We start from the raw sequence: 26,668 nt of genomic DNA on the forward strand, positions 1-26,668 counted from the left end.
ACAACTGTTAGGCTGCTGTGACAAAGGGATTTTAAAGTTTATTTTATCTTAAAGTTGCAATTATTTCGTTGACTTCCGGAAAGACTAATAAAGGTTAGAGGAAAAAAAAAAAACATTTCTGAGGGACGCTCGTTTCTAGTTTGCAGTCGAAGTCTTACACGACGTGTGAACGGATGGTAAGCGGAAGAGATGAGGAAGTGGAAGAGGGGGAGGGATGAGTGACACAGAGAGAGAGAGAGAGAGAGAGAGAGCTCCATCCAGTCATAGTACACCGAGCTGTCATTCTCGCATCGGCGTCGTGAATCTCTGCCCTCCGTTCGCCGCGGCTCGTATCATGGACTCAATTTGAGACTCAGAAACGACGGTGCTGACCCGCATCCTCACCCCGACCCCCGGAGCCACCGCCGCCGCTGCCGCTGCCGCTGCCGCCGCCGCCGCCGCCGCCGCGAGGGTGCCGCCGCCGCTGCCGCTGTCTTCTTTCCGAAGTGAGAAGAATGATGGAGTACTGGAGGCAATGCGCACTGTGGTTAATAAACTGCAAGGTGCTTCCAGTAAACCACCGGGTTACATGGGAGGCTGCTCAGGTATTCGATTTGGCTCAAACCCTCCGGGATGGAGTCCTCCTCTGCCACCTGCTCAACAATCTGAAGCCCCACTCTATCAACCTGAAGGAGATCAACCTGCGGCCGCAGATGTCTCAGGTAGGACCGGGTCCGAGTCCCTGTCGAAGGTTGCCCGACTGCAACTTGAGTACAACCGGACTCCCTTTACATTATCGCCGTTTAAAACTTCTCCGCTCGTTTGTGAAGTAAAATGCCAGTTCAATGACATTGACTGACATCAATAATATTTGCTGGTAGTCTTAGACATAAATCGGGGTTGTGTGATGAGACAGAGAGTGTTTGGTTTTAACGGAATTGTGAACTTTTAAGAAATTGGTGACCTCGCACGCTACCGCCCCCGCTGACACACGAAGAAAACGGCAATGACGAGTCGACTCGTTATTTCATATTGTTTTATCTAACGCAAATTGATACCTTACTCACAGTTTCAAACTTCCCAGTTTGAAACTCTACCTTAAAAGGAAACTCTTCACCTACCATAAAATCAACTGGGTTTCATATTGGCAGATTTAGATCTGTATCTGAGGTCAATTTAAAGTTACATAATTTGCTTGAATTTGGAGAAAAAGGCCCCTTTACATTTAAATCACATTTCAGTTGAACCTACCTCTATTGACTTTTACTCCACACAAACCAAACTGGTCCACACAAACCGTTTTGTTAGTTGTTCGACGTTGTCTGCCATCTAAAAGACATGTGATTGACGAACGAGGGTGATGTGGTGATGAGGCTTCGATAACATCTATTCTAGGAGAAATATATAACACACACCGGCCTCACTTTTCATCGCATATTCAAGCGATTAATCTATTTCTTTTTGATCTAGAACTTAAACAAAGAAACTGTCTATGAAGAATGAACGCACGCAGTTTCTGGAATTGTCTGGTTGCATTTTGTCTGGACTTTAATGGGCAGTCTTAAGCAGATAAAGCAAACCTATGTAAATATTATTAACTTAAAGAGTTCAATAGAAGGATGAAAGCTGTAGCTACATGGCCTCTGCCTGTCACATACCATCTGCTTCAGCGACAGGACAGCCTGAGCCAGATTAATATTCGCCATCATAACAGTGAATCTGGGTATCTGGCTCAGAGACAACCCACAGTGAGTAATAGACACTCACCTACTGAGCCTCCAGACCTAGTGAATGAAAATTAGACTGTACCTGCGATGCTGTACATGCACAGGTGATTTAGGCGGTATCGGTTATACGGGTGTACTCCAAACAGTACTGGAAAGGGGGATTCGGCTTTCTTCCCGGAAAAAAAACAAATCGCTCCAAACACAATGTCACAGATGCACAGTCAATATGATATGCAGTTACTGGTCTTTCACAATCCGATTGGGTATCCGCTGTTCGGCTCCGGCGCACAGATCAAGTGGGCAATTTAAATAGTCACAGAGGATTGTAATGTCATCACTTGAAAACGAGAGCAACCGTTGGAAGATCTTTTTACCCAGATACTTCAGACAAAACCAAATTGACGGTGTAAGAGGAGAAGACGATTTGTCCACTTATGGCCGGAAGTGAACCGATTGGCTAATAGTTGCAGTTTCCATTGAAGATTTGTCAGTAGGTCGGTGTTTACCGTAAGTCACGGCATAATGACACAAATGGAGACCAACCCTAACCCAAACTCTACTTCTTTATGGTGCGCGCCTGGCACAGATTGGGTTATTTATAGGCAGAGTGTGTTTAATGCATGATTGGATGGCTTACTCACACTGTGAGCCAGGGGTGATTCTAGATTTAGAGGCAAATTACTTTTGTATTATGGATACAACACTGTCCTGTACATTTCCAGGATCATGTAAAGGTTCATTTGTGTTTGTATCTGCATATTAGTACTGCTGGTTCTTCAGCTCAACACTATACCCTGGGTGGAATATTGTTTTTTGACAACATTTAGTCAAGAGTTGTGCAATATTGTTCATTTCACCGTTATGTAAGAAACTAAAAGATGTCAAGTCAAACTAAACTTCCTTCTCAAATGAGACCTGCTTGAGGAACAGATTTGTAAATCCACATTTCCATTATCTGTCAATTTGGCCAGTTGTTACTATAATCTCATTTAATGCACTTGAATGCAAATTCATGGGTGTAACTTCTTTTTACATCCAACACTGGCTCAAGATTTCCCAACACATGTGTGTCAATATCTCATGGATGGCTTCCCTTTTTCACACCGACTCACGCCATGTGATTTTGGGGACCAGCTGATCCATGGCCTCAACAAAAAATGTTTGCCTGCCTCCTTGTCTGTCTCCTTAAATCCATTTACATAACCGAGGGTGGAGTTTCCATTACATCTCACTGCGCATAATTCATGAGGGCTGTGGCAGCTACTTTATCATTGGCCAATAATAATGCACAGGATGCTACTGTGCCCTCACCCTTGGGACCTCCGAGGTGGAGAGACAAAGGGAGGGAAGGGATGGGGCTACAAAGAGCCTGGTCTGGTCTCCATGGACTCATCACCAAGCGCATAAAAGCCCTGAAGGTTTTAGCCCACTGAGTAATTAAGCACAAAAAAAAACTCAGGAGAATTCTCAAGTGTGATGTTGGCTTCAGCAATAGCTTCTCACTCTGGACAATTATTTATGTTTGGAGGTATTTATGAGTTATTCAGTAAGTCAGCTGTTTTGAGAAATAGTCCCTTAGAGAAACAATAAAGAACCAGAGAGTTGTTTGTAGACAGGATGAAAAGCCGTACAATCTTATGGTGACATATCAGTGTGTTCACTGAGAAAACAAGATGATCTGTGTAATGAGATATTTCATGGTGTGAGATAAAGAATTATGGGCTGTCAGTGAATATGATTAGAGGGCCCATCTGTTTTAGCGTCTTACTTTTTTCATACTTGTATGCATCTGTAACTTATATCTTTTCTGTATTAATTGACAGCTCAAAGTAACCAGTAAAGCGATTCAAATCATCAAGAAAAATTCACTGTTTCATTTTTGCTTTACAAGACTATGATATAATAATTCAATATTTAAGGATTCAATGCCTTGGTCTAGACCCAACCAAACCACAGGAGCTACTGATTTTTTTTTTTTTTTTTGAAACGGATAACATAATCAAGTTGTATATCTCGTCCAAACCCTATAACAGGTTAAAAGTTGTCTGACATGGTTGACGGACTGTGTAATTTTTTTTATATTATTATATTATTATATTACAGTGTCATATTGCACACTGTGTACTTATGTCTGGAATTACCGGACACAACACCATATCAATTATCACGTGGCACAAAATGCACAGCAATATTAATGAACATAATATCGTGATTTGTCACCTTTTCAGCTGTAAGTGACATGCCTCATTAAGAAGCCTTACAATATCCCCGCTTCTTATAGTGGGAACTTGCAATATTTCTTAAAGTAATTTTGAATTTCGTTTTATTTCCAGTTTATTCATTTTCATGTCTTGCTAGTTTGAGGGTTATTTTAGTATGTAACCTCTGAGAATGCCCAAGAAAGACATTACCACTGAACCTACTTACTCACCAGGGTGAGAGGGGCCATTAAGCTGGTGTCGTCTGAATCAGGGTGTGAAGTGGAGTTGCAAGTTAGAGTGTGGCATGTTGACCCAGTGTGTCATCATCTGAGTTTTTAGCGTCATAGGAGTCAAGATATTGAACAAATCCAGTTGTCACGATGATGGGTGAATACATTGATCTGGTCCGCTGACAATCCTCACAAACTTTTTTTTTAACAATTTCTGTTCTGTTTGTAAGATTCAGTACGAAGTTTCAGTTTGTTGTATTTTTTCTCAAAAGTTTCAATTAATATATTTATAAGACATGGTGTCCATGTATCCAATATACGTAATAATATTTCATTATCATGTTATCAGGCGCCATGGTGGCGCAGTACTTAATGCTTCAGCCTCTTAGCACGAAGGACCCTGGTTCTTTCTGTGTGGAGTTTCTATGTTCTGCCTCGGTTTTCCTCCGGTTTCCTTCCACAGTCCAAAAAATATGAACGGAAAATTGTGAAAATTGCCTCAGTGAATTGGTTGTATGAGAGAGTGAATGGTTGTCTGTCTGTGTATGTAGCCCAGTCCAGGGTGTTCCTCAACTCTCACCTGATGGTAGCTGGGATAAGCAGTAAACAATACTACAGATGCAGTATTTGTTTTAAGAATGTTGGTAGAGAGCTGCATTGTGCATACGACAGGCTGCCAGGAGATGAACTCTGGTATTGTATGACGAAGTTTTGAGGGGCAGAGAAGTATGTCAGACTGGTGCAGGATATGTGCGTGAGACTGTGGTGAGGTGCACTGTAGGTGTGACAGAGAAGTTGAAGGTGGGAGGGGGTTTCTTCAGGGATCAGCTCTGAGACTCTTCTTGTTTGCAGTGGTGATAAACAGGCTGACAAATGAGGTTGGTTTGACAGGAATCTTCATGGACCATAACGTTTGCAGATGACATTGTGATCTGTTATGAGAGCGGGGAACAGGTGGAGGCTACAGGGAATGGAGATAAAGAAGTTGGAGGATTTCAAGTACTTCGGGTGAACAGTCCAGAGGAATGGAGAGTGTGGAAAAGAGGTGAACAAAAAAAAGGTTCAAGCAGGTTGGAATGAGTGGAGAAAAGTGTCAGGGGTACTATGCAATGGAAGAATAACAGCCAGAATGGAAGGACAGGTGTACCAGATAGTGGTGAGACTAGCAATGCTGTATGGTTAGGAGATAGTGACATTTGGAAAAGACAAGAAGCAGAGCTGGAGGTTCTCTTTGGGAGTGACAAGGATGGATAGGATCAGGAATAAATCTGTCAGAGGGGCATCACATGTTAGATGCTTTGGAGATAAAGAAGCCAGACTGAGATGGTTGGGTTTTGTACAGAGGAGGGATAGTGAATATACTGGTCAAAAGATGCTGGGATTGGAGCTGCCAGGCAGGAGGTCTCGAGGAAGACCAAAGAGAAGATTTATGCATGCAGTGAAAGATAACATGAAGTTAGTTAGTGTGAGAGAGGAGGTTAGATGGAGGTTGATTCGCTGTTGTGACCCCTGAAGGGAGTAGCTGAAAGGAAAACAAGAAGTCACTGTACAGATTGTTTCTCACATGTGCACTGTGAACAACCAATAGCTATTATTATTCGATCAATTTGATAATTTTACTTTATTAATTATGGGACTGAGAGTGCTGTGACCACTGTGTTGCATTCTAAGTCCTAAGTTAAGGCAGAGATTATCCTACTGGAAATAGACAATGCATTTTTGTGCAATAAATTCACAGAACACATGTTTCAGATAACTAGTTTCACACACACAACACATGTACTCTTTGTTTACACTCTACACAGAGACAGTAGTTGAATGTGATTCAGATGTTCTTTGTCTATGTTCCTCATGAGAAGAACATCTTGCAAACTGTTGCAAAAGTTTTTTAGTTCAATAAAGTTTTTAAAAATTAAATAACGTGAGTGATGCTGGTCTATCCAAGTTAAGATATGGATTTCCCTTTCTGCTATGGGAAATACTTTGATCTGCAATTGAGACGCTAGGTAGCTTCGCTCGTAAAAGATTACTTTTCGCATTAGATTTGCTCTCTAAACAAAAACTCAAATTTCATGGAAATGAAGAGATGCTGTATGCATCTGTATACATGCAGAGGATTGTCCAGGACATCTCTGCTGCATAACAAAATGTAATTTGAAATTGAATTTTGACAGTTTTTACGAAGTACGTCTCAAGCATATGATTCAATTTGAATCTCATCTTACGCTGTAAGTCTTCTCAAAAGCAAAACAAACAAAAAAACGCATAGCTTTATGCTATCGAGTTTAAAATGCAAGGAATACAACGTTAAAATCATAATGAAAATATTATCAAGCATCCACCAAAACCTGAGTGTCTCAACCGCAGGCGGACTGTGCACTATGACACAGGAAATCAGGAAATGGAATAGAGGAAGGAAGTGAAACTAAACATGTCCCCTATTGAGATCACACCAAAGTCGTGAGGTGTCAGAGACAATGAAAAGCAAGCCCTCTCTTTTCACTTGATGAAATTTTTGCACCTTCAAAGATGTTTTTTTTTTTTTCTTTTTTCATTTTCAGAAAGTAAAAGTGAAAGGAAGATGGCGCAGAGATGCTTATCTAAATTCAATGAGCATCAAATAGGAGAAATTGTTTCACAAAACATGGAAGTACATTCAAGGATGAAGAGAACTCATACTCTGTATTAAGAAATATACTTACAGAGATGCTATAAAAGTCTTTACTAATGCACTTACGAATTACAACAAGGTTAGGCATCAAAAATAGTTAGTTTTGTGAAAATGAGGAGCTCGAAACATAGCTGATACACTTGAATGACTATTTGATAAATTATTTCATCTAATAACCTATATAAGTGGAAAAATTTCACTTAATGAGAGTTTCCACTTCTACATTGATAACACACTGTTTTACCTCTCTATGAACCCAGTGAGTGTGACCAATGGAAAAATCAATTAAAAAAAAACAAAAAAAAACTGGAAAACTTTTGCAGTTTTAGTATATTTGATAAAGTTATTGTCTAATCAGTTTAACTGACATAATTTACATGTGTGCATGCATGTCACAAAGTTACATTATGATGCAATAAATGAGTGGCTGAGCAAAGTAGCTTCCCTGCGCTCTTTGATATATGATGAAGAGAATAGAGAATATTATTCTCGACATTATGCGATCACCAAGTTACTGCAGCCATGCAAGCTTCTATTTGCTTTTCCTATGCAGCCACACTCAAGTCCTGGTCTAAACTGTAGTGTCAACTCAATGGCATGTGTTTTCCAGTGCTGCTATATGTATAGAGACACACACATACAGCATTCATTTGCATATGATATAGCGTCTCACCTCTGCATGTATCGGAGATATATCTTTCCATCACCATCGTAACACTCCTATCAGCCAATCAGGAAAGACTTATGTTTTAGCGTGTGTAGAAAACGCAATACATGTAATGATTTTATTGGAAGGTACTCGAGTGAAGATGACTTGAGTTGTCACAAATACTCAAATCTTGCTCAGTGAACCACTGAGAAAGTCAATGCTGGCAAACTACTATCATTATCATAATGATAGTCTCGAGTGTGTATCTAGGCGTTCAGCATCAACCTGATTTTGTTGTCGATGGAAATGTCCAGATGCTTTTTGGAGGACATTGAGCAGTCAGGGACGATGATCCAGATGATACCCTTGGCTATGTACTGCCGTGGTGTGTCTGCAGCCTTCTCCCATCAGGTTCTCTGTGGTGGAAACCTCAAGTCAAGTGAGGTGGACACTGCTGTTTCGAGGTCTGCGGGTTATTGGGCACATACAAATCTGTGAGCGCAGCTTAAAATAGTACGTGTGTTGTGCATGTTTGATTGCCCATGCACAATGGAATTTTTCGGCTTTTCGTAAGAACAGATGTAAATGAGCCATTCACGTTTAAGTGAAGGATGACTGTTGTAAATAGAAATTGTTTGAAGAATTGACTATAGAAAAAGCGATTGTCCTCTACGTATGAGAAATCTGGACACATAGCTGCGACGGGCAAGAATTTTGCTTGGTTAGTTTATGACCGCATGATAATTCAAGGATTTAAGAATTCCAGGAGTTTCATTGTCATTCCACTCTAATGATAATGTAGCAAAATTAGTTTTACGAGGCCAAGTGGACTGCAATTAGCAGCAAAACAAGATGTAAAAGAAAACCTTTTATAAAATATGCACAAAACCATGGGTACTATATATACAAAATACCCCCCCAAAAGCATGATAAAGAACGATGTACATCCAAAATGTACAGTGCAGCAAAGTAAAGTGCAAAGTTTGGTGTGTGCAACTTTTTTTGTTGATATTGCAAAGACGTGCAAATTAAGAAGGAAAAAATGTGGAATAATTTTTCAAGTAAAATGTTGGACTCAAACTTATTGATTTTGATTGGGTTATAAACACTTCATTTCAAAATCCCTGTATGCAGCACAGGAACACACATCAGTACACAGAGAGGTCAGACAGCAGTTGACCTTTTAATAGCACAGCAGCACATTATTCACACATTTTTAACATAATCATCACAGAGGTAAAATGTGGAGGCGGGTCTGCCTCAGTTCTGCTCATGTTTGATGTTTTCTTTTCACAGTGTGTCTAATGCACCTTGTGTGATATTCCACGCTCCGTCACCTTTTCCCCTCATAAACATTCTTTTTGCCCCTTTCACATGCAGCTGAGATGAAACTACTTGACCTGCAGCAGCAAAGAGGATTCATATCTCACATAGCCAGCTGATTCAATTCCCCTTATCGACCAGGGGGAGGTGGAAATGGCTTTGTGTGTACGCAGGGGTCACAGGGGTTAAAACCAGACTCTGGTGGAAAATGGCTTTGTGTTGTGGGGGGAGGTCACAAGCTGGAATAAGTTGTGGTGAAGGGTATATCTGTGTTGTCATTACATTAAGGAAAGTGAGAAGGCATATGCTTTGTCATTCTATCCTGAAGTTAATGTGAAATTATAGGTTAGTTAGGACTGGAGTCCGGACTGGGTTTAAAACAGTTTCAGTAAAGCCCTTATACCGTTCAGGTCATTGTTAATCCTGAAATGTAAGATCCATATTGTGGGAATCAATAATTTATATGATGCCATGTAAAATACCAGTAGTTTGTCAGAGCACCAGCTCAGGACTTCAAGAATGCATAAATACTTATTGATAAGTAGTCATGTATATAAGTTTACTCACGTGTCACTGGGTCTGTATTGATGATGTGAGTAGTTTAAACCTTTTTGTTTTTCTGAAAAAAGAAGAATGGAAAGATTTGAATAGATGTCTGTGAAATACAGGGGTAACACCTGATGGATTAGAAAAACCAAGAGTACTGTTTTTGGATAAATATAGCTCTTAAATGAACAGAGAGAACAAATTCAAAACTTTAAAAGTTTTCATATTCATCCTTTGTATTTTATACTTTGTATGTATCGGTAAGAGAAAGCTGATCCTTCTCTTCACAAATCATACAAAGAATTTAGGCTAGAAATAATTGACTACACATAAAAGTTCAGAATTAAATATGACTTGAGTAAAGACGACAGCTATTTTAAGTTTGTTTAACAAACTCATCATATGGACTGTTTTAATTACTATATTGTATTATTTGGTTGCGGAAATGTTGTAATGTAATTTGTTATCTTAGATTACTGATAACACATATTTAATTATACAGGGCTATATTATGCTTGTTTGATTGTTTTATACACCTGTGTTCACTCGTTGATCTTTTTAAAAGAAAATTAAACAAATGCATTTTAAACAGCATTACACTTAAACACACAGTTTCTCATGCTGACAAGTAGATTAGGCTGCCAAATAAATGAAGAAAAGAAAATACAATGTGTTCAACTGAGTTGTAGCCTAGTGGAAACATTATGCACAACTAATTGGAGTCCAAGGATAGAACGAGTCCCTCAACCTCAAATTCAACTTGTTTATATATGTATATGTATATATATATATATATATATATATATATATATATATATATATATAAATCATGATATATCATGAATAATTTTCTCAGTAAATCAGAATTAAGTTGGGAAACAGTGTCCACAAGCGCTGCTGCAGGGTATAGTTGTGACAGAGTAAGTGATGCAAAACTCCTTTTGGAAATATGCATAGAAATTTATATTTTTCTGATTTTATTAAAGAAACATCACAATCATTGATCTAAAGCAAATGTGAAGTTATTATTTTAATTATGGCCTATTTTAGTTTTGAGATATTAAGATTTGGCTCCTCAGGAATTACATTGTCTGTGTTCATAGTGAGCAAGGACACATTTAGCAATGTAAACACATACCATTATTTGTTATCTTGCCAATGGGAGATAAGTGTTTCACCTTTGTTTTTGCATCTTGTTTGACCTGCTCACTTTTTTAATCTGAAATGGCCTGGATTTTTTAATTTTATTTTTTTATGGAGAACTGGATCTTCGAAGTCAAGAAAACACTCGCAACATGAATGAATTTCTTGCAAGAATCGATACTTAAAAAACATTACGGACACCGGAATTGTCTTTTCTAAAATGTGCAACACTTATGTATCTGAAATCCAAGTGCACTTCTTTCAGTTACTGAATGAGTTGAATGAGGAAGTGAGCAGCTCATGAATGTCTGAATTGCATTCCACAGAGTGAAGACTAAGTAACATCCTCTCCCTATGCAAAAGTCCCATATACTGCACTATTGATGTTAAGCATGGCGTTAACTTGTAAAGCTCCTAACTGTAACTGTTGCTTTTGTCTAACTTTTATAGTAAAGCCCAGAAACTAATCATTTTGGATTTGGTTTTCTTTTCTAATTTTATATTAGTAATTGAATTGGTTTATGAAATGGGTATTCATATACACAATGAGGATAAACATCCACTAAGATTATTGAATGCAGATATTTCAATATTGATAACTTAATCCATTTATGTACTGATGGTTTGACATGCAAAAGCTTAAAAACTCAAAAATGAACCATCTATCCTCACAAATGTGTATTTTCCTAATATTAAGTTCAAGTATGTCATATTACTATCTAAACAATAAATGTACTCTGTAACTATGCATCACTTTGCAGAGGTACTGTGCAGGTTTGTTTTGATATGTGGCGCCTTGTCAGGATGTTTATTTTTTTTCTTCCCTTAAAGAGGAAGATCATGGAGCTGGAATCAGACAAAGGTTTTTTTTTTCTCCAATTTGATTGCTTATGACTGGAAAGACTTTGTCGTGTCAGTTGTAAACAAAGTCAGGGTATTTTCATTCCAGACAAACAAGCAGCAAATTTCACAGTTTAGTTCCCCTTATATGAGAGGACAAGCTATCAGATGCTACCGTGTAAAGGCACAATGAACAGCTGCTGTCGCCTCATAATATTCCATTAAGCTAAGTAAGCTGGTGGCTGCCTGCTATGATGAACCCTGAACCAAAGAGGTTTGTCAGCGATAGCAGGCCTCTGCGAAAATTCCCCCACCCCCCATTTCCCGTCACTCAGCTGACTTAACCCCTAGCATGACATGGATATGATGTGCCCTATTGGATTGTGTTGTGTCACCTGCTGGTTATGACTTTGTATCCTGGCAAAACAGAATGGCAGATGGACACTATGTCATTTGCACAATATCCCTGTGATGTAATTAAAGTTCACTTAAAGTCACGTGTGTCACTTTGCATGGCGTCGTTCCATTACTTTCCTTTTTAGGTCAGCTAATAAATAAAGACAAATAATATATGCAGGTAGACTGGGAGGTTTTAGCAACCAAAGTCAGTTAATTAATCAGACCTCTGGAAGATACTTATCCATGTGATTAACATTAACTGATGCTAAGTAAGTTTTAAGTAAAGATCCACTTGTCTGTATGGAATACATGAATGAGAGAATAAGAAATGGATTTCATTAAGTGCCACAGAACAGTGGTGTGCGGGAATGAGGGGGTATAAAAAGGCTTCAGCTTGTTGCTATGGAGCTTTGACTTGGATGATGGAATACATAAGAGGAGACTGGATTTGTATTGCGGCTACAGAGCTCGACCTAAAATGTGCAGCAGTGAGATGACCTGTCTTATGGAAAACCTGTCTTTCCTACATTAATGTAAGGGGTTAGATCCTAAGATAATTGTTCTTGCATGTGTACGTAAGCCAAACTGGGGTTTTTTGGAGTGATGTTGCATTTTAACCTGCCCCCTTTCCACATTGCCAACATTGAGGTTACTTGCACGTTTCATTTCGATGCAGAAGAGTTTTAAAACCTGACTTCAGTCAATATTACTAGCTAATACAGGTCTGATACATTCAGTCATTGACATGCATGTTTAAGGTCTTTGGCCATGACAATATCTCTAGCAGTCATGACATCTATTTTTTGATAACAACGTAATTTCTTCTAGACATCATAAGTATACAACAATCGGTGATTAAAAAAAACCTGTCATGTAGCATACACCACAGTGAGCCAACATATAAAAACTCATGTAGACTCTGCTTCAGGCACAAAGTGTCAGGAAGAACAGTATTATTGATTTAATTAATTGACAGTCATCTAGCACAGACCCTTTTGCCATGGCAACACTTGCCACTGACCAAAACACAATAGCTGGGTATACTGAAAACGGTCAAATTTATCCATGATCGAAGGGGTTACACCTCTTGACCTCGGCTCCAAATTGACTCTCACATCCATAACAATGCCATATCAAACTGTTTCAGGTCCTTTTTTAAGCCCTAAGCTTATTATGTCTCAGTATGGAAGCATATAGGTATCATAATTCTCATTAAAATGCATTAGCAGAATGTTTTTTTTATTGACAGAATGTGGCAGCATATTTTAACTCATAACTAAAATAATGAATAGTAATCAAAACTGCATTTTTATTGTCTTCTTCCAGACTACCCATTCTGTGACTTAATCCAAATTGAATTCCAAAATCAAAACATAACCCGAAGGATCAAATTTTAGCTAGAAATGTCTAATTTGAAAAATAAAATGCATTAGCAAGAATGCTTTTTAATTTTTTTCACGTGTGGCAGCATATATTGACTCTTAACTAAAATGAGCAATAAGTAATCAGGGTCCGCTTCCAGGCACCACCACACGGAGTTGTTGAATGACCGAGAAGAGTCCAGCTCGGGCAACGTTGTTGATAACGGTGTCTGTTAGGGAAGACACTTCAGCCAAGCTCTCGATAATTTGCTTAGGTCTGTCACAGGCATCCGATTCACAAATTGTCAGGGAGGGAGTGCAATGGGAGTGTCATGCTAACAAGTATCAGCAATCAGCTTGCAGGTAAACTGCTGAATGTTGTATTCCAGTGCCGGAAACAAGCAGCGAAGATCAGCCTCTTCCGCCATTATCCTACGGTGTTTGGGATTGCGAATCCAAACAGAATTTTGATACCTTTTTGGAAGGGTGGGACATGAAAATGAGGAAACAGTGTTCTTTTCATTTTCTTAATAATTGTGTCATAAAATGGGCGACTTTAATGAAAATGCTCACTGTCATTTACTTCTATTGCTAATATCAGTCATAAAAGGTCTATTTATATGAAGTCAATATGAAGTAACGGAAAGGCCTATAAGTGTAAAGACTTGGGGTCATGGGGTCCCTTGAGGTGAATAATTTTCTCTGGCAAAATTAATTTTCCAATGAACATATGAATCCCCATAAGGTAGCATTAAAGTCTTACTAGCAACTGATTCAAAGTGTTTCTTGTCATATGTACAGTGTAGAAACGTGTTTCCCTGTACAATGAAATTCTTGCTTTGCTGTCCGCAGTACATTTGGATATGTACTGTTCACAAATAGATTGTGTAAACATTGTTATAAATATGAACAGTGTTGGCGGTGCAAAGGTAAAACATTGAGTGCAGCTTGGTGTGATGTTTTGAAAGTTGAATTACAGTTTGTTGCATTTGGTTCTTGGTGATGAACATGCACACTGTGCAGGATCGGCAAAGAGCCAACATAGAAGTAAAATGTCAAACTTAATGCTGATGTTCACCCCTATATTTGTCTTGGTTTTACTGTATACAAACTCTTGACAACAAAAAACAAAAAACAAAATTCATGGCAATTGTGTTGTTTGGAAGTTCATGTTATGTTTGTGACTTACAAATGCAGTTTATTAGGATACATTTATCAAATGTAGTCACACGGATGCATTTAGAAACACATTCAGATGTGCCACACACATGTTAGATCTGTAGCTCCAGGAGATCAGAGATCCTCTGCAGCAAAAGGAAAACCGTCAGTAGAGCGAGATGCCTCATGTCCTGACTCCCTTGTTAATACAGTTCCCCTCTACTGTCTTCAGCTCAGTGCCGAGGAGACACGCATGAACTGTGTGAAGCTGAAGCTGCTTCCCCTAGATAATACACTGAATCCCCAGAGACTTCAGTCTGACAAGATGTACTCGTCTGATAAAAGAAAGTGATGTGTACAAATGTAAACATTCAGTATTACTCATTCACAGTTAGCTTGCCGTCTTACCCTGCCTCTTATCAGGAGCTCTCTGGCTGGGGGCTTTTCTCTCTTTTGTGAATCCATCCATAAAGCTCATTTCATTCCAGTGAGGATGAGTTTCATGTTTGATGCATGGACATGCAATGTGCAGACAAATGTCATCCATCTTTGTATTACACTGAATTTGTTACAAATAGTAGAAAATGTCTTTCAAGACAACAGTGACAATGTGCTGTAATTGTTTCACAGTGTGCTAAACTTGACTTCCTCTGTGTAAAATATGTGCTTACTAACATTTCTGCATAGTCTGTGTTAACAGAATAATTAATAATAAAATGATGCTTGTACTAAATGTGTTTCTCAAGAGGAAAGAAGAAAAAGAGGTTGATAATGCACTATGGAAGTACCTCTCTTTCTTTATCAATTTTAATGGAGACTAGGTAAGTGAGTACAACACGAAGGCGGAGTCATCTTACAATGATTTACATCATTTACTAGTTGCCAACTTAATCTGAGGTGAAGCTGAGGTGCTGTGTCAACATGCAAAGTTTTCAGTTTTTCTTCAAGTCTCTCAACTCTTTCCCTGCAAGTTTTTATCAAGGCTTGAATTTCCCAAGCAAAATTAATAACATATGTGGTTCAAGTTTAATAGAGACAGCAAGGAAAAAAATGAACCAAGACTGTGCAAATTGAAATGCATTTTCATGTTGAATACATTTTTCAAGATTTCTCTGAAAATCACATCTGATTTTTCATACTGTCACCAGATGAGTTCAGATGCTCATATCTGGTACCAGATGGATACACTATGTCAGGAAATGTGTAGGTGCAGGACTCCAAATTTGTCACAGAAAAAAAAAGTATAAATAATAACACTTAAAGTGTAATAGGAATTTGCAGTGTAATAATGATGTAGTCACATGCATAAATAGCGTTTGTGTCATCTGACTACTCAGCCCCACCATTGGTTGGGTAGAAAGTAATGAGGTCAGCCATCACTTCCTGTAACATTTCCCTCTCCATTTTCCGGTTCCATCCTGTATCAACAGCAGGAAGGATAAATGATACAAGGCAGCGATACTTGCAGATACTGCAACACTATGTTAACAGTGTCTCCTTTCACTGTTTCACTGCTGTTCTTTAATAGGACTTACATGCGATTCTTAAAAAAAATGAATCTATCAATAATAGAAACTCAGTTGTGGTGTTTTCAAGCATGTGGTGTTTAGCGTTAGCTGTCTGGCGAAACCCTCATTACCAGCAGCCTATTAGCTAATTGATTTACATTGGACTTTTACAGCCTCTGTAAATGGCATTGTTTATTAGACGGATTTGTTATTGATTATTTGATTCTATTTTTCATGTTCAAGGTGCTGCTTTGCTATAATTGAACTCACACTTTATGAAAAGCAGCTGTCAATAAGTTCTTGGCAACATTCTGAACTTTCTCTGCACTGAACTAGTCCCTGCTGAAAACCCATCAGCTTGCTGTCCTATTCTAAATGAAAAAAAATTCATCGCATTAATGAATCAAGATAGTCTCATGGTGTCTATAAACACGGGTTCATCTATCTTTTAGAGCTGTGGCCCTCCAGTGCCTCCACCAGCTCCACCACAAGGCATCCCGATTAGACAGCTAGAGATGCTGTAAGCAAGTAGAATAGAAAAGCATCTGTTTGAATCCGCTCAGTGATTTTAAATATGGATATTGCTACTTTGCATGTATTGCTCACGTGAATCATACTGCTCTTTACTAGCATGATGGCATTCTTGGTGGCTGATTTCTAATATTTGTTCTTATCCTCATTCAGTTCCTGTGCCTGAAGAATATCAGGACATTCTTGGCTGCCTGCAGCGACACTTTTGGCATGAAGAAAAGTGAGCTCTTTGAGGCCTTTGACCTTTTTGATGTCAGGGACTTTGGAAAGGTAAGACAGAAAATTGAACAGAAAAGTTTTTCCTGCCATCCCCAGAGAGTTGTTGGAATTTAGAAAAAGTGTTGCCATGTCAATTGGCTGCCCTTTTTATTTAGGAACATGAATCACAGCTGCTTTATACGGTAGGTTTAATGTTCACAAGTGGGAAGATGCCACTTCCCAGAATGCAGCTGTGCAGGGATTATAGCGTCATTCTAAAGACACTTTTAAAGGCAAGTTGAGAGGTCAAGCCAGTTTTACTCCACAAGTTAGTATGATTTCTGTAGAATATGGAGCTCCAAGTGTCCATGAAATGAAATAGTTCACCCATCTTGTCAAACTAAAAGAACCCAGAGTAGAACAGATTTAAACATATTATAAATCTCAGTATTCTTAAAATCTTAATCAGATTCTTGTGTATTTTTGCATACAAATGAAGGCATTCTGTCTGGTATTATAGTATGTTCCTGAAAGTGCCCACTCGAAGGTTTTATAAACATTGTTTTGTTTAAATTCCCAGATATAGGGGATCTATACAGTTACCTCCTAGCGTGGGAAAAAATAAATTGCCGTACTTCAGCTTAGTTTGGATCAAAATGTTTGAAAAACTTGTTGGTGCGCAAAGGTCTCTGGGTTTTAGGACTGCAAAGGGTCCAACAGAAAATACCAGGTGAAGGATGCAACACTGAATTGGGATACATCTATAGAAATATAGTAACATATAGTAAGTATTGAGTTATTGTAACAGAGCCTCTTTACTTTAGGCTAAACTAACTGCCTGCAGACAGTGGCTTCATTCCTAGAAAAGTGTTTGTAGGATAATAAAGGAGGACATTTCCTGAAAAAAACAAAGTACAGCTCTCCTCTTTTTAGGCTCTTGAGCTGTGAGTAACGTGACACAGCACTTTCATTGCTTCCTTTCATTAGGGTGAAAGTGTCTCTTTAAAGCATGCAAAGTATGGTCTTGCTTCAGAGCTATAATAATGATTGTGTACGTGCATGTGCGTGTGTATATGCGCATTTGATGTGTGTGTGTATGGTTGTTATATTGAGATATGTCAATGCCAGCATGCTGAGATAAAAATCAAAACCCTTCTATCTTTATTGGCGTAAGCCATTTCTGCATGATATCCATCGAATGCAATTAAAAGCTGTAAATACAAATATAATTGTGTTCAATTACTTTGTGTTCTGCTTTCAGCAGTGCAAACTTATGAGTATTTCAGTGTGAATATTATGACAGAACCAAATCAAAGAAAATATAAAGCCCACTATTATTAATACATTCTTCATTTTGTGAATAATGTTTGAATATAATCAGTATTCTCCTCCTCTGCTAAATCTATTAAAAAGTCCAACTGCTTGTTTGAGCCTCTGAACTAGTGTGTTTTACCTTGATATCCTTAAGACAGGATGTAGTTACACATTAACACCTAAGTTGTAATGTCACATGACTAAAAATGTTGAATGATTCATACAAACAGACCTTACAAGTACAAAGAAGAGGCTGATTATCATTTTCGATTCCTCCTGCATGACAGCATAAGCAAATCTAGTCAACAATGAGAAAGGTTGCATGAATGTACTTTTTCTCATTAAAACTGGAAAAGAGCAGTTACATTTCTGTATTGATATTCCCATCCACTGTTCTGATATAAAGTAAACATGGCAGGTGGTATTTGAGCATCAGTTCAAACACAGACACACACTCTCACACACACACACACACACATATATTTAGGAACATTTTCAAACAATGTGTTGCGGTTTTGCAGTATATAACATATTTTTTGACCCAATATCTTATGTTAGAGTTCTGTTTTGATCCAGACATGAGGAATGTATACATTTAGGGATTCATGCCAATATCTGGTCTTAAATGAAAACATCGACATACTCACTCCAACGTGATCCTGGTCATCACAACTTTCAGGCCAATCGCCGCTTAATGATTCTGCTTGCAGTAAATATTGAAAAGTGCATTTTCTCATTTCTATAAAAGATGGCGTGTCCCAGTTTTTTGAATAACATTGCAACTAATGAGCCTGCTATTGGCCCCAATCTTGTTAATTTTTACCGTTCCAATACAGCCCTTAATTCCATTCATATTTAATTTGTCTTTTCCACTGCTTCTGGGTCGATAACTTAAAATTTGTTATGTAAAAAGTAGTCATATCATTTTTGCATGTATTCCATGAGCATGAATTTAGAGACTTGTTTAAATATGTAGTTAACCCCATTCTATTGCCTTGTACCCATTATATATATGTATATATATATATATATATATATATATATATATATATATATATATATATATATATACATACATACATGCATGATATCAATCACAATTAGTACAACAGAAAAGGCACAAGAAAAAGTTTTTAAAAAGTTTTGACATTTTGAGATGTAAACTTTAGATGAATATGTTTTTTTTTTTTAAATCTCTATCCTCCATATGTGCTTTGGTATTACTGCAGTAAATTAAATTAGATACTGCAGAGAATTTAATCATCTGCTAATCCAAACAGATCAAAGCTGCTGGTGAGTTATTTTGTTCATATTTGAAGGGGGGTATTTAAACAAAAAAATCTGCTTAGCAAATTAATGTATCCAAGAATAAAATCTTTCATCTTGGTTTCTGATTAACAAGAAATTAAAATTAAGCTTAATGCAATGTTAAGGTGTTTTTTATACAATAAGCTAAAGCTGGGATATCACATTGACATCATAGTTTTCTATTGATTATGTTCCATACTTGATGTTTCAGATGGTAGACCTGCCATGAAGACCACCTAAAATTACTGCATCAGTTAATAATTGTAAGTAGTGGAAATAAGCCAAAAAAAAAAAAAAAACACATTTAAAGGGGATATGACCCTCCCCCTCTTTCCTCTTATGTCTTATTCCAGAGTACAATGTCAGGATGCATACAGTAGCCAGGCCCCTCTCTTGCTCCTTTGCTGATGAGGTGTTCTGATGTTTCCATGGCAACATCAGCCCCTCACACAGACCTTAGAAGGTCTGCTACTGACTGGGTCCATTTTACTGACATAAGCAGTGTTAGAGTTAATGGTTATTTTAGCAGTTAACTGTCAGGGCACTTTACATTCAGAACATGTCTGGTAGATGTAAAAGGTACCGCGATTGACTTAATAAAGTCCTTCAGTGAACCTAAACTTACATGACAAGTAACGTGTTCTTCTCCTGTTGTTCAATGGCAGCTGCCAACAGCTTGTAGGAGCATCATCACCATCTGCCAAAGAGAAACGTCAATAACGAATATCAATGAGTGCTGATTCTATGTCATTATAACCTTTAATGGAAAGATTTGGGTTTGAAGGTATTGGGCTTGGGGCGGCACGGTGGCACTGAGGTTAGAACTTCGACCTCACAGCATGAAAAACCCTGGTTTGGGTACCTTTCTCTGTGAAGTTTGCATGCTTTCCCTGTGTCTGTGTGGGTTTCCTCCAGGTTCTCCGGTTTCCTCCCACAGTCTAAAAACATGCAGCAGGTAATTGGAAAAAATTGGGAAAATTGTCCCTGTGATCCGTAGTGAGAGCAGAGAGCAGGTTAAGGGAACTCTAGAGAGGTGGAGGTATGCACCGGAAAGGAGAGGAATGAAGGTTAGTTGCAGCAGGATAGAATATATGTGTGTGAAAGAGAGGAACCCGGGTGGAACGGTGAGGCCACAGGGAGTGGAGAAGTTTTAAGATTTCAGGTACTTGGGGTCAAGTGGTCAAGTGAAGAGTGTGGAAAAGAGGTAAAGAAATGGGTTCAAGCAGGTTGGAATGGGTGGAGAAATAGATGCAATAGAAGACAATCAGCCTGAATGAAAGGAAAGGTAAACAAGACAGTGGTGAGACCAGCGATGCTGTGTGGACTAGAAACCATTACAATGACCAAAAGACAGGAGGCAGAGCTGGAGGTCGCAGAGATGAAGATGTTAAGGTTCTCTTTGGGAGTGACGAGGACAGATAGGATCAGGAATGAGTCCATCAGAGGGATGGCACATGTTAGATGTTTTGGAGAGAAAGTCAGAGAAGCCAGACTGAGATGGTTGGGTCATGTACAGAGGAGGGATAGTGAATATATTGGTGGACGGATGCTGGAATTGGAGCTGCCAGGCAGGGGGTCGATAGCGGTGGTCCCTAACATTTTTATCACTGTGGACTGGTCAGCGCTTGACAATTTTTACCGATTTAAACAGACAATTTTACCGTATTGTCTGTTTAAATCTTTCTTTTTATTGGAAGTTGTAGGCTCTTCTTCTATCTCTTCACTAGACCTTTTCCCCTTCAAAAAGAAACTTTCCATCTGATGTCTGGTTTTTACTCATTTTGCTAGCTTGTGGGTTACATTTTTGGCGCTCAAGTGACCAAGATGTAACCGAGAGATTCCGGTCATTTAGCAAAATAAAAGATTTTTCAAAACCAAGATTATTCAGACTCAGACAATAAATCCAATGGAAATAATTGATTATTACTTGGGCAGCCCGGTAACCAATTAATCCATAGACCGGTATCGGTCTGCGACCTTGGGGTTGGCCAGAGAAGACCAAAGAGAAGATTTATGGACCTACTGCGAGAGGATATGAAGGTAGTTGGGGTGAGAGAGGAGGATACAGAGAGTAGAGATAGATGGAGAAGGTTGATTCGCTGTGGCGACACCTGAAGGAAAAATTCGAAAGGAGGAGAAGAAGTAGAAGAAGAAGTCTTGAATGAGTGAATGAGTCAATGGTTGTCTGTCTGTTTATGTGGCGCTGAGATTGACCGGCTATCAGGGGTGAACCCTGGCTCTTGCCAGTGACAGCTGAGATAGGCTCCAGCATCCCCCGCAACCCTGAGTGTAGGATAAGTGACAGACGATTTGTTTTAAAAATAATTCGGACTCCTATAATCTTTTAGAATACTTGAATAAAAGTGTTCAATCATGATCTCAATATCGATCAAAATGCGCTGTAGTTATAGTTGTCATCCTTGCCTTCTGGATTTCATGACTTTACCCCTCTTCAGGAAGTGCTTGCAGATATCCAAATAAAGAATTTTTTTTACCTTCATTCTAGTTGAGCCGAGTCAAGTTCAATATTCCAGCACACGTTTCTGGTAGATTCTCATTTGATTTAGTTTGCCACTCTTGAATGATGAGACATGTTGTCATCTCAGCTATGAGATCTTGTTAATTTTTTTTTTTCAGCTTCCAATTTCACCCTCATCTTCCTGACTAGATTTTTCTCTTGGCTGAAGCGGAACTGTTTCAATGACTCTGTTGACTAAATCTTCCATCGCCTGGGGTGAATTTAACATCTCTGAAATTAGACAGCAAGCTGGCACTTAATCCTCGCTTGACTGATTCTGCACGGGCTAATGGAGCGGGAAGTGGAGGCAATGGGCTAAGCTGCCACTCACCTGCAGGTTGAAATTTATTTTTTGTTGTTTTAAAAATAGCTCTCACTTCTACTGAATAATACATCAACTCTGTCTGTTTGTTTTTGAGAGCATATGTGATGATTCTATCTCCAGATCTTCAAAAGTTGAACTCTGTAAAACATGTTTAAAGGTGTATTTTTGTTCAGATGAATTCCTCCAAATTTCTTTTCCTTAAAGGTGGGTGTTTAGATGATAAACAAAAGCCCCTGGCTTTGGGTTTAAGGCTTTTTAAGACTGAAGTACCAGAAAAGCACAACACGCAGATCTGCAGGTCCGCCTGAAACTCTTTCCTTGTTGCAACATCTGGTTTAAACATCTGTCTTGTAGACACATGGTGGTCTGGGGGCTCTGAGGTTCTGCAGGGAGAAAAGAAACTTTGAAACGCACACCTGGCAAGAGAGATGGTGACAGAGCACCAGAGTTTATAGTGCCTAAGTAATTTTTGAAGATCATTTAAAGCCACAGCATTTTGTGGCTTTTTTCGGCCCGTTATAAACTGCTGCCATCATCGATCCTGAGTGGGGATGAGTAAGTGCCACCCATATTTTGTTGCAAAATCAGGGTTATTTTATATCTGCTCGTTTCAAAATAGAATCAAACTGCTGACAGGAACATTTCCATACAGTCACAGCAGTGACATTTTCCCAGTATATGGAAAAATCGGCCATTAAGAGGACTCTCCTGCCGGTTCATTAATGAATATTGTGGCTTAGCCTGTGTTAGAACTCACTGACCTACAAGGTTGCATTATTCTGTTCATAATCATTATTTATGAATTTATTTAATTCTAGTGAAGTATGTATTTGCTATGAAGTTTTGCTTGAAAGCCCATTTTCAGTCCAGTAACTCCTTTATTATTTTCATTTCTACATCCCTATTAATTTAGAGGTTGCTCATTTGCTTGCAGATTTTTTTTACTGGTTCTGCTTTTGAGAACATGGACAAACAAAATAAAAAGAATACAGATAAGCAAGAATCAAAATCAGTGGGAAATTGTCTAAAATTACTTTAAAATATTCTAAAATTCCCTATGATAAGAAAAAATAACCTAAAACTAAGGTGTAAAATGAACCTAAGAAACAACAAAATTTGCCACATATCTTAAGAAAAAACATAAAATCAGCAATAAATAACTATATAAATAAAACCAGCAATGAACAACCTAAAAATAAGCAGCAATTTAACTAAAATATCGTAATTATCATTATTTATTTGTCTAATATCATAACCAGAATTGCTAACATGAAAATTCCCCCTAAATAAAACAAGGAAACTACATACAACACATTATGAAATTGAGTACAATTTATGTGAAATGACTCCAAAAGTAGGCATATATTTTCACGATAAAAAGGAACGTGTTGGAGAAACATGATATCTTAATTTGCTGTGTATATTTCAACCTTACGGAGATAAACAGTTTGGATTGTTTTCACATAAACCATGAGTTTCAAACAAACTTCATTTGTGCTGGTTATTTTCATGCAAAATTCCCTCAAATCGTCTGCATTTCATTCTTTAAATGCTATATATTTTGCTGTGTAGGAACTGTTCATGAGATGTCACACGTGCATTTGTAATATGTAAATAAATCAAAAAATTCTCCTCTTGTTTTTGCAGCTGCATGTTATTCATCCCTTCTGTTGCATATTCATGAAGCTTTAATCACGCAATGATTTGTACTTCCAACCCTTGATTTATAGATTTTCTTTTTCCAATTCAAGTCTACCTCAGGAGAATTAACCCTTCATTTTAGCAATGATCCATCCGACTCAAGTTTATTCTGTATTACCCCTTCGATGATTCTGTTCGCATCAACTCAGTTTGACCTATTTTATCGTCTTCCATTACTGGCATTTTGAAGAGGATGAGCGTGCAGATTCTGTTTTTGGCAGAGTTGGGGTTCTCTGAAACAACAGGCTGAGAGGGGGAATCAAAGATGGAAAGAAAAGAGAGGGCAGAGAAGCTTTATTGATTTGCGGCCTTCTCAGCTGACTGTGATAAATTAACTGTGGAAATTCACTAAAGGAGAGATGCATCTCCAGAGGAGACCCATCATCTGTCCCTGTTTTTCCCCATCTTCCTCTCTTTCATTTGCCCTTCAGCTGCGGATGGTATTGCAGATTTGCATGGTCAGATCTCAAGTGTCTGATATCTGTTAATGGATACTTAGGTGTATCTGCACTTCTATGTGGTTAATATGTATTTAGGAGGGGGGGCTGTACTAGCTCCCATTGCAATTACATGACTGTTATTCTGGTAAAATGATAAGGGAAATGTGGACTTCATTTCACAAAACAAATAGACAAAATACAAAACAAAAAAAAAAACAAACAAACAAACAAACAAAAAAAAAGGATCGATTCAGATCACAGTGTTATCTTTCCGTGACCCCTGCTGATGGGTGTTCCTCCCAGAGGAATATTCCAAGGATAGTGTAGGAGGTTTCCATTTTCAGTTAAAATGGTACCAAGTCAGTCAAAGCTCCAGTTTAAGTGCCTGTATGAAGTATACTATCCAGGGCAAATTCATTAGCCTGCCTTGCCTTTTGCACCCTAAGCCCACTTGTGCAATGTTACATACTGTTTTATGTCAGTAGGAGAGCTTGAGGAAATGTGAACAGTCAAAATTACAAAACATATTATGTACTTCCAGATTTTACAAAGGGTACTTTCTAAGACTAAATTTCATCTTAAAATTCCCGTGAACTGTTTTCCTGGTTGTGTGAAGATTTGATGCGGAAAAAAAGGACACCTATAATCAGCCAGACTGTTATCAGATAGAACAGTAATGTATTTTTATTGTGTCATCTTCATCTGTAAGTAACTGAACAGACAGGTAAGCATGTTTTGCAGAGAGCAGACGTTCCATTCAGTGTACGTTTTGGATTTCCATGCTAATTTAAGTCTTTTAATTGAAAGCTGGTGTAAGAGCATTGAATTCTGTAGTTCAGCAACTGCACAACTAAACACCTATACCCACGATTCAAACACATTTTGAGTCTGAGCTCCTCAAGCATGTTCTGACTCACTTGAAAAAAGCACTAACGTAACTTGATTTTGGGGCTCTTGACTGTAGACTGATTTTTAAGAGAGACTATACTCCCTAAAAACCACCCAATTAAAAGTACATATTCTCACACTTGATGTCACACTCACTGCCATTCTTCTATCTGCACCATATATATATGTTTATGAAAGGACTATGAAAAGCTTTGTGCCATGAATGGAAAAAATGCATGCATTGGACTGACAGAATTCCAAAGCATTTTATTTGAAAGTCAAATGCAATGCTTTGGAATTCTGAAATTCCTTTTGAACAATTTGGCTGAACCTGTTTTAAAGCTACTATTCTGAGAGCGCACACTTTCGTGGATAATTCATGGTCTTCTGGCTACTGTCTGCATGACAGTTGCGTCCACTGGAATGACACTCACTTGTATCAACTGGGGTTCTTCAAGCATGAATGCACATGCACATGTGTGGATGCACATGTACATGTACAAAAAACAAAAAAAAAAATCATGCTCGCTTGCTGTTAAAGAGTGTGTGGCCAGCACATTCCCTGCCTTTTTCCTCTCTGGGTCCAATGCTGAATTCTCTGTGATTATTTCACATTCTTTGGAGAAAAGTATGGGATGTATGCTGACATCTGTTTGATCTGTATGATGAGCTGATGGAAAAGAGGGAACTTCTTTTGGGGTGTTTTTATCTTCAAACCAAATCCTTCTTTGCTTAAAATGTTCAAGCAGACATAACACAAAAACAGGCAAGTGGTTTCACCATGGGGAAGTAAGGTTTGGTCATGAGTACAACAGCAAGTTCCTCTGTAATCAAAGTCAAAAGTAAAAGTAAGTCAAAGTCGAAGTCAAAGTCAACTTTATTGTCAAAACTGCCATATGTTCACACATACAGAGCATTGAAATAGCGTTACTCTAAGACGTGAAAATATATGTCTATTTCTTGCTTCCACAATTTAAATAACTGAACCAGTCAATTTAATAGTCCTACTTCTACTACTACGACTACTACTACTACTACTACTACTACTACTACTACTACTACTACTACTAATAATAATAATTATTATTATTATTATTATTGGGCTGATGTGGGCTTCTTCTTGTGTTCCCCTTCAACTGAAGACCATTGATTTTCATACATGTCAAATTTGTCCTGAGTGCCTGTGTGAAAATGTTATTTTCATTTTTTAAGATCTAGTCGTAGCCCATTCAACTTAAATTGGCCCCACAGAGAATTTTTGCAACCTTTCTGTGCATGCTTTGCTGGGAGATCAATCCATGTTTTATCCATGTCCATGTGTATCCTCTGTATACACAATGTTGTGTTCCCTTTTGTCCAGTCTGTCTATAGCGCAGATGCACAATGATATGCCAGGCATTCCTGAAAATCCCACCATCTGTCAACCATTGCACTCTTTTCCTTTTATTGTTGAACCATTTCCTTAGAATTGAGTTGGTGCAAACTAAATACAGCTTAGCGGAATCTTCTTTTCTTGGCAACTGGACTTAAGTTTCTTTACTTGAAGACGTTTCACCCTTCATCTGAGAGGCTTCTTCAGTTCTAGCGGGGGCGAGGGAGGGGTCCGAATATAACTGGAAGAGTTGACCTGCAGAAACTAGGTGTAAGGGGGTTGTTATGCTAATAGGGGTGTGAATAGGTAAAGCTAAACAAAGGGGGTAATCAGAAGTT

The 26,668-nt window shown here is 38.3% G+C and overlaps 1 protein-coding gene across 2 annotated transcripts in view; it reads left to right on the plus strand.

Annotated features, from left to right (window-relative positions):
• Window positions 1-225: 225 nt before the first annotated feature.
• vav3a (vav guanine nucleotide exchange factor 3a) overlaps window positions 226-26,668 on the plus strand; it is a 101,904-nt gene continuing 75,461 nt past the window's right edge. Inside the window, exons 1-2 of one of the 2 annotated variants that reach the window (XM_086151468.1) lie at window positions 226-701; window positions 16,420-16,536. In XM_086151468.1, coding sequence (XP_086007594.1) covers window positions 495-701; window positions 16,420-16,536 — 324 coding nt within the window. In that variant the 5' untranslated portion in view covers window positions 226-494. The remainder of the gene's footprint in view (window positions 702-16,419; window positions 16,537-26,668) is intronic. The other variant, XM_086151467.1, reaches the window with a different exon arrangement.

This window comes from Fistularia commersonii, chromosome 8 (genome assembly GCF_037954325.1).
Source record: "Fistularia commersonii isolate RoL2024-O1a breed Wild chromosome 8, RoL_Fcom_v1.0, whole genome shotgun sequence".
NCBI lineage: Eukaryota > Metazoa > Chordata > Actinopteri > Syngnathiformes > Fistulariidae > Fistularia > Fistularia commersonii.